The sequence below is a fragment of the Aulonocara stuartgranti genome (genome assembly GCF_965226115.1).
Source record: "Aulonocara stuartgranti genome assembly, chromosome: 10".
NCBI classification, from domain to species: Eukaryota; Metazoa; Chordata; class Actinopteri; order Cichliformes; family Cichlidae; genus Aulonocara; species Aulonocara stuartgranti.
Genome location: NC_138946.1, coordinates 21040782 through 21050000, shown reverse-complemented (window position 1 = coordinate 21050000; position 9219 = coordinate 21040782). Strand labels below are relative to the sequence as shown.

Genomic DNA, 9219 nt, shown 5'->3' with positions numbered 1-9219 from the left:
TGTGATTGCTTACAAAAGGCATCATAATAGGAGTCGGAGTACCAGACTTCTTCTTAGGATGTTGTGCTCTCAGTTTTGTTTTCTGGTTTGTTTGGGTTTGTTTTTTTTTTTTTAAATTTCATGTCTTTTGTTTGTTACAAACAAGAATTCATGCAGGTGTTCCCAGCATCTTAGTGTCTCTTTTAACATGGTTGTATCGTTTTATCCCCAATGTATTAATAAATGGAGAAAAGTATTAGTTCTTTGTATGTTTGATCCCGTCTCTATTCTCTCAGCAGGGCGAAAAGCTCTCACTCAATACAGCTACATGCATAAACATCTTATAATCAAATCAGCAACTGTGATACATCACTGTCCAATCATAATGGCAGTTACAGTGTATCTACTTGCACTAAATTCCTTTTTTACATTTTCTCTATTGATGTCTTGTTTTATATCACACACGCTGCCTTGGCTTGAGGTCAGGGGCTGCTGCTCTGACATCCTCCGGTAATGTCTTTCTCTGCAGTTCATCTTGTAATCGGAAGGTTGCCGGTTCGAGCCCCAACTCTGACAGTCTCGGTCGTTGTGTCCTTGGGCAAGACACTTCACCCGTTGCCTACTGGTGGTGGTCAGAGGACCCAGTGGCGCCAGTGTCCGGCAGCCTCGTCTCTGTCAGTGCACCCCAGGGCTGCTGTGGCTACAATGTAGCTGCCATCACCAGTGTGTGAATGAGTGGATGACTGAATGTGTAAAGCGCTTTGGGGTCCTTAGGGACTAGTAAAGCGCTATATAAATACAGGCCATTTTTTACAGTTGTGAATTTATTGTTTCCTTGATCATTGCAGCCACGAACTACAATACTCCTTCCACGGTTGGTATGAGGTTTTGGCGTTTACTATGTCTTCTGTTGCAAAACTGACATGTAAAGCGATGCTTTGATTTACTGTTTTTCTTTCATATAACTAAATGCTAAAACAAAAAAAGAGTTGTGCAGATATTTTGCTGTTACCAGTGGGTTCTTCTGATAAATCTTTCAGAAGTATGTAGATTTTGCCAGGAAATATAGTTTTTGTATGTAAACTTAATGGCCACTCCACTTGTTCAGCCTTTTGATAATATAAACATCTAATTAGCCAATCACATGACAGCTGCCCAGTGATTTTAAAAATGTGGACAAGATGGACCTGTCGCATTAGAATGAGTAGGAAAAGTAATTTAAGTGACTTTGAACTGTTGATCTGCTTGGAAGTTTTGCCCAGCCATCTCTGACGATTACACAGAATGGTCTGGAAGAAGTAAATATCCAGTGAACAGCAGTAGCTTTAACACGTGACTCCCAAGCAGCTTTTGGAAAGATCATTTGCACAGAGGGTCACTTTTACTGATTCGTTTAATAAAAAAAATACAAACATCTTTGTTTTATCACTTTATGAATAATCAAAGCATAAATCCTGGTTCATAACCTCTTTGCTACAACTCCAGCACACTGTTAAAGATTAAAACAGTTTAATCCACATTTTAAACGGCGCCTGTCTCAAACAGCTAAAGAAACGCTTTTAGGGAATTCCTATTAACGCTGATACAAATACATGAGTGCAAGGTTAAATTATTTAAGTGCTTTTATTGCCGTAATTTTGGTACTTTCTACTTTCTAAAGAGAGGAACTGACACTTTTTCTTGAAACAGTGACATTCTTCCACTTCTGTAACGCGGTCGCTGTTTAAGCTGTTTCACTTGTGATACGTCCACTCTAATGCCATCCCTGTTTGTCTCCTGAAGAAGGCGCCATAGATTATCCAACAAAAAAAAAGTAGGATTTTTTTTAAAATTCCTGTTTCACACTGTCCTGCAGTTTCTGTCCCGCAGAAACACATATTTATTGCGCTTTGAAGAGTCAGTCGGGCACATGTAAAAAAAAAAAAAAAAAAAAAAAAGAAGCAAGAAAAGAAATGAAGTCCATGTTTTTGTTCATTTTCATTATTTGGTTTGCAGCTGCAGAGCTAAAACCCCGGAAAGGTAAGAGCAGACTGTTGATGCTTATTCTTTCCTGATCAAACGTGTCTTTGAGGGGGGCTTTAAATGTTAAGGAGGGGGAGAAAAGCATGAAAATGCGACTCAAATGAGAAAAGTTTGCTCGGATTCCGCGACTCGTATATTAGGATTAACGTGTTTGCTGCACAGTTTTCTTTCTCTTTTGCTGTCACAGAAGTCAGCAGAAGTTAAATCATGACTTCTGTTTCTCTAAATAGTCTTAGGGAACAGTCCGCTGTTTGGCATCTGATACGTTTTCCACGTTTTAACCCAGTTTACACAACTCAAAGGTGACAGTTGCTTTGGAAAATGTTTTATGCAGTACTGAAGTAGTGTGAATGTCTTTATTTTCTGCCGATCCGTTTATCTGCGCCATATGCGTTTCTCAGTAGCTCATCTTTTTTTGTTTAACTCTCAGGGTCCGGTTTGGTGTGTACTTTCAAAGACAAGACATATATCCCAGGAGACAGCTGGCATCCTTATCTAGAGCCTTTTGGGTACATGTTCTGCATACGCTGCGTCTGCACAGAGGTAAAGTTGATACATTAAAGGGATATTACACCAAAAGAAGCCAAAGTTGCTTAAATAGCAGCCTATAAATTCTGGGATTTGCTCTCTTTTAGACAGGCCATGTGAAATGTAACACAATCAAGTGCCCTGTCCTGCCATGTGAAAACCCTGTAGCTGAGCCTCAGCAATGCTGTCCGAGATGCACAGGTAGACTGACTCGTCACACACTGTCAGCTTAAGCTTTTGAGAAAAACTACTTCTGTTGTGGTTTTTAAAGCATCCCGTCCTGCTTGGTGTGTTCTCCCCCCTCTCCCAGACGAGCCGAGGATTCCTGCAGGGCTGAGGGCTTCGGTGAAATCCTGCAGGTATAATGGGAGCATTTATCAGCCCGGGGAGACATTCACCAAACACAACCTCTTCCCATCCAAGCAAAGCAATCAGTGTGTTATGTGCACATGCTCTGTGAGTTCAGTCTAATTTGATACTTTCATTTCTTAGTTTCTGAATAAAGAGTTTTCATTTTTCAGAGAGAGTTTGATTGTAAAAAGGATGTAAAATGCAAAAGAAATAGGAGAATATTCAGAACCTTTGCAATGTAATTCATATTGAAATGTTAGATATGTAAAGAAAAATCATTATATACATGTGTGGGGTGTGTTTTTTTAAGTATAGTGTTATTGCATGTATGAGAAGAAGTAGCTGCCAGTGTTATGCAGTTGTAAGTGAAATGCATTGCTGTCTTGCTTTGGCTGTGACATGCACATAATACAAAGTGTACTTTACAATATAGAGCAGCATGACAAGCTAATGTTTAAGCTTTTAAGTGCTTTTTGCTTAAAATGTTGTACAAAAACAGAATAAACAGCAATTATTTAACCAGTGAATAACTTACAGGTACAGGTTTAAAAACAGTGAAAAAAGCTTTCGGCACATTTCTTTGCCGTGCTGTATCTGAACAAAGGGCAATTTGTTTTTTTGGTAGCGATATGATGTGCTGTTAAAATACATTTTGCTATCACAGCATGGTTATTATTATAATATTATCTAATTCATTCCACTTTTTACAATAGATAGTTCTCGAATGTCTATTTTTTTCTTAATATTGGATTTTTTTCTTATCACAGGATGGAAACATCTTCTGTGCTCTGAAAACCTGCCAACCTATCACCTGTTCCTCCCCGGCGTCTGTTCCAGATACCTGCTGTTTGCTGTGTAAAGGTAGTCAATCTTCTCTAAGCTGACAAAATGCCTTTATTCAGTTTCCAAGATGGAATTCACGAAGCAGTAAGGAGCACTATTTTAGGATTTTCACATATAGGTTAGGGGCTGAGCAATGTAGCTGGTTAATAAGAGTGTTTTTTTTTATATTGATCTACATTCCCCTTTTTTTCTCTTAGATCATGGCGTCAGTGGGTCCTCATCAACTGAGGATGGAAACCATCAGCTAAACAGAGGAGTTGTATGTATTTTGCTGATTGCTTTCGTGGGAAATTTGCCTGCATTTGAAAATTATATTTAAATTTAGTTTAAGACTGCAAAGTGGTCTCACCAGTTTAGTAGCTGCAGTTTAATTATAGGGCTTGAAATCTAACAGGATCTGGTAAGCTGTCCTCGTCCGTGTCACCGTGATCACGACAAAAGTCGGAGCAAGCAGGCTGATTTTTTCCCCCTTATGCAGTTATCCGCCCAACTTGGCATCATATTGTTCAGATTCTTTGTGAATCACCCATTTGCTGTGATTGTTAGTGACAAAGGCACAATCTGTGGTTCATTTGGCCCAATCACTGCGCAGCACTGAGCTGCACTGTCATCCTATTTAAAGGGGAAAAAATGAGCTAAAAGCAGTGACTCAGATGTCTTTAGCAATGTTATTAACTTTAATGATTTGGGGCATATTCTGATGTTCCTTCAGTTTTCACTTTGGGGGCAAAGCAAGTAACTCCAGTAGCTAAATACATGAAGGATAACTGCATTGTCTTCTGTTTTACATAGAGGCATTCGGTTGATCAGTGCTCTGGAGAACAGAGCAGGGTGCGGTCCAACCGCGCCACTGCACCCAGGACCTCTCCTAGAGGCCCGAGTCTCAGTAAACTCAACCTTAAAGGGGCTTCAGAGACCACCGTGAAGATTTTGTTGCAGAGGAAACACCAAAGAGGTGAGACTTTGTCAAAACAGAAAGATCATTTGTAGGCATTTTATTTTATGTACATGCTTCTCACAACTTTACAATTGTTTCCATATGTAGCGCAACACTCAAATGTTTTCCATTTCTCTCAGCGTGTTTATACAATGGCAAGACATACTCTCATGGAGACATGTGGCACCCAGTTTTGGGTAAAGTCCTGGAATGCATCCTGTGCACTTGTACTGACGGGATATCGGACTGCAAACGCATCACATGTCCTACCCAGTACCCTTGCCAACATCCTATGAAATCAGCGGGAAAGTGCTGCAAGACTTGTCCAGGTAGTCAAACAATACTTTGGCTGTTTATACAGATCTGATGTTGATGGACTGTAAACATCATCCATTCAACCGCTCTCCTAATTGTTTTCCCCAGAGACTAAAGCTGAAAGTAACCAGACCCAGTGCTATCTCGGACATAAAAATAACCTCTTGGTGTATAAAGTTGAATCAGCTCTGAATGTTGACTCACCCAACGCAGTTAGGATCATTGCTGTTGAAAGACAAAGTACTGCTGAAGTTGAAGTACAAGTATGGAACACTATAGAAGGTACTGCACCCGCTCCTCTGAGCTATATTATAGGAAAAGTTAACATTTTTTTCAAACGTGCTCATTTTTTCTTGCCGAGTATTAGATGAGAAGATTGTGAGCATGTACAGGTTTCCTGACTGTTCAGTATCATCACTCACTTAGCATACAGAGTGGCTTTCATTCATTTTAGAGGTGCTGGTCAGCAGATTCTCTTACCTGAGCCAAGCTATTTTCTTCATATTTCCAGTCTTTATGAGAGTGTAACTTAACTCCCTCCAATAGACTGTACATAAAAGCTGCACCACTGCTCCAGCTCTCAGACCTGAACCTCCAGCAGAAGTGCCTTAAATCTAAATTATTAATAACAACTTCTCTGATTTGTACCAAAAACACATGAAAATCTATGAGAAAAAGAGGGTCTACCTTGTGGTTCAAGCTACCACGTGAGGATGGAGTGCCTTCAGCTTTGGTTTAAAAACAAGACAGCAATAGAAGAAATCCTGAACTTGAGGCTTTAAATTGGTAGTTCACAAACCCTAAAGTAGCTTTATGGTGGTTACATCCATCTTTGATATACAGCTTAGTCGTACCTTTATATTAAAGATATAGTGTGTGTCACGACTGTCGTTCTTCTCACCTAACACTTGACAACAGAGCAAAAAAGAATAGAAAGCCAATTAGAACAAAGTGGGAATGCTGTGTAAAATGCAAACAAAAACATCATGCTGTGATTTGTCTCATAAACCCATATTTTATTCACAATAGATCACAGAAAACATCTAAAAGTGAAAACTGAGAAAATGTACAGTTTTAAGATCAAAATATATTCTTGATGGTCGCAACATGCCTCAAAAAAAGTTGGGACAGGGTAATGTTTGCCAGTGTGTACCACCTCTCTTCTTTTAACGACAGCCAATAAATGTGTGGACTTTTAAGAGAGGAATCTTGTCCCATTATTGTCCAATATAAAATTATTGCTAAAACAGTCTTCTTTGTTGTATTTTTAATTTCGTGACACGCCAAATGTTTTCAGTTGGTGAAAGGTCTGGACTGCAGTGGAGTATGCGGTTTAGCATTGTTTTGCCGAGATGCAAGCCTGATGGTGCCTTTCAAGCTGCCAAACTCATAGCCACTAATGCACCTCTATACCTCTATACTTCAGAGATGCAGGCTTTTGAACTTTTGGACAACAAACCGAGCTCCTCCTGTGTAGTTCTAAGGATGCGGCATCCATGTTTTCCAAGACAAATTTCTGATTTTGATTCATCTGACCTCAGGACAGTTGTCCACTTTGCCTCGAGAGTTTTAGCCCAGAGAAGACAGCGATGTGTCTCGATCATGTTCACATGTGGTTTCCTCTTTGCATGACAGAGCTTTGACTTGCATTTGTTGATGGCACAGTGAACTGAGCTCACGAAGTGATTAATGCAATACCGAAGATCATAGGCTTCCAGTACTGATTTTTGGCCTTTTCCTTTGAGCACGGAAATTTCTTCACATTCTCAGAATTTTTTGGTGATATTATGTACTAAGATGATGGAATCTTTTAATTTTATACCAAGAAAAATGATTCTGAACTTGCTCCACTATTTGCAGTTTTTGCAGATTAGTGACTACCTTCAGTTCAATTAGTTGTTTTTATGTAGCACCAAGGTAAAAATGCTGCAATATTAGAAAGACACTCCTACACGTCCCCCTATGGCAAGTGCTTGGAGACAGTGGCAAGGAAAAACTCCCACTGAGCAGGAAACAGGAAGGGACATCCATCTCTTGTGATTGGTTGGAAGTGAGGGGAGGGAGAGAGAAACAGAGTTTCATAACTATTAATGATTAAATGCAGAGTGTTGTATAAACACACAGGGAATGAAAAGAGATGACTACGTCTTAGAAACTCTGCCTTGGCTAGATGCTCTTTTTACCCAGGCACGTTACTAACCTGTTGCCAATGAATCTAATTAGCTGCAAAACGTTCCTCCAGCTGTTTCCTTTTAGTACAACTTACTTTTCCCACCTATTGTTGCTCCTGTTCCAAGTTTTTTGAGACGTGTTGCTACCATCGAATTTAAAAATAAGCTTACTTTTGTAAAATAGTCACATGTTTAAACGTTTAATGTTTTTTCTATCGTTCTATGAAAAATACATAATTTAATTCCGTTTTTATTTATTTTTGTTCCCCTCAACTCTTCTGAAATTGGGGTTATAGTTTCCAAAATGTGAAAAGCATGACAAACATACAGCACGGCTGCACCTCTGTGTGATTCTCCTCTGAGTCCTTTATTCTTACAGGCGTTTTGCAATTAATGGAAATTGGCGACATTCAAAGGAAAGACATTTTGGATCATCCAGAGAACTGCACGTTGCTCACAACACTCGATGAAGGTTTGTTTTTTGAAGCGACTGATTTATGTGGCAGATTTTGAAATCATTATTTTAGACTTATCTTACTGTGATTTTGTGTGTGTGTGTATCAGGTTTACATCAGTTCTCATTTATTTTTCAGAGACATGGAGAAAATTTAAAGAGGAAGGAGAAAATCTGAGTAAAGCTCCTCAGACCACGATTTGTGAAGATGGCATTCGGGAGATTGTGACTTTCCTAAATCCTAAGCAAACCGAAGGCCTGTGTTCACCCTAATTGTCGCTATATGTATCATTATTCAGAATAACTACTTGGATGTGCAAGTCAAATATATTATCTATACTGTTTTTAATCCATCATTGACCATCATGTTTAATCATCACATATTTTTAGTTTTAAACTGTTAGGTTGCACAGTCTGTAGCAGTGCGCTCGACAGCTGACTTGCTTATGATGTGTACTTGTAATAATTCAAAAACTGTCATGAATTTAGCTAGGTGCTGTAATTATAAACAAAATGTGAACATGTGAATAAGAAATGTAGATTTCTTAGCAGCTTCATTCAGTTGTAATTTTGGGACGAAGGCTTCAAAGACTGTTTTGGCATTCACTCAGTGGGATCAGTATTTGTGGAAGAAGGGAAAGGCTTTGCTTAAGTACATGAAAGGAACTTGTATTTTAATATAAGTTGGGATAGAAGCCACATTTTGTTTGTTTGTGTGGTCATCAAAGTATTTATTGTAAATACAGCAAGTTTTTGTCACCTTATTTAAAGGGTATTGTTTCCTATATGATTTCTGTGTATATACATGTGACTGCTTGAATGTTTTTCTTATTTTTCTTGAAGTAGTTTCAGGCATTACATGGGAGTAAATGCACAGCTTTTTACAATTGTGCCTTTTCTGTTGTTAGCTAAAGACCTATTGTAGCTTCTTTTTGTATGCAGCTGCACAGTTTGTTGTAATATCCTGATATTTTACTGCTCCACATACCTTTTGTGTATTTTACAGTGGCGGATGTAGTTGAATGCACTCTGTACCACCCCTCATGGGTATAAATACCTTAAAGCTTTCTCTGATTTGTGTCCTGCTGTTATGTATGAAATGATGCATTTCAGTCACAGTAGGAATCAGGATTTCTACTTGAGGCAGGGTGTCTAACTGTTTTTGAGAATGATTTGCTGATTCATCAGTGGTCTGCACGCCAGCTACAGCAGTGCAGTCCTAAGACCTTCATCGCCTGGAGGCTACCAATAAATCGAGCTCCGGAAGGCCGGATAAACTGTGTTCCAGCTGGAAATTAAATGTTATCAGAGGCGTGGAAATCAAAAGCAGAAGCTCAAACTAAACCTTAAACTCATATTTTCTGATCAGCCACAACATTCAAACTAGTATATTTGTGCCACCAAATACAACTCAGACACATTAAGACATAAACTCTGAAAAACCACTGAAGGTTGGTTTCAAGGAATTGAGATGTTAGTGCCCTGAAAACATGTTTGCCTTCTTCCATAGTCTTAGGTTTTTGGTTTTTTTTTTGCATATTTATCATACTTTACACGTATCTCTGAGCATTAAAAAATGTAATAGTAGACAAAGATCATTCAGGTAAATAAGAGAAAAA

The 9219-nt window shown here is 38.9% G+C and overlaps 2 protein-coding genes across 2 annotated transcripts in view; both read left to right on the top strand.

The window, feature by feature from the left end:
* Positions 1 to 238, top strand: part of spag7 (sperm associated antigen 7) — a 5169-nt gene extending 4931 nt beyond the window's left edge. Inside the window, exon 7 of the mRNA XM_082550054.1 lies at positions 1 to 238. This exon is cut by the window's left edge and continues 772 nt beyond it. The gene's annotated coding sequence lies outside the window, so the exon portion shown is untranslated.
* Positions 239 to 1634: 1396 nt separating this feature from the next.
* chrdl2 (chordin-like 2) lies at positions 1635 to 8674 on the top strand. The gene is made up of 11 exons (XM_082549828.1): positions 1635 to 1998; positions 2432 to 2544; positions 2637 to 2730; positions 2840 to 2985; positions 3648 to 3741; positions 3921 to 3982; positions 4516 to 4678; positions 4801 to 4989; positions 5084 to 5257; positions 7526 to 7618; positions 7740 to 8674. Exons 1-11 carry the CDS (start codon positions 1932 to 1934, stop codon positions 7871 to 7873), a joined length of 1329 nt encoding a protein of 442 aa, XP_082405954.1. The 5' UTR covers positions 1635 to 1931; the 3' UTR covers positions 7874 to 8674.
* The last annotated feature ends 545 nt before the right edge of the window (positions 8675 to 9219 follow it).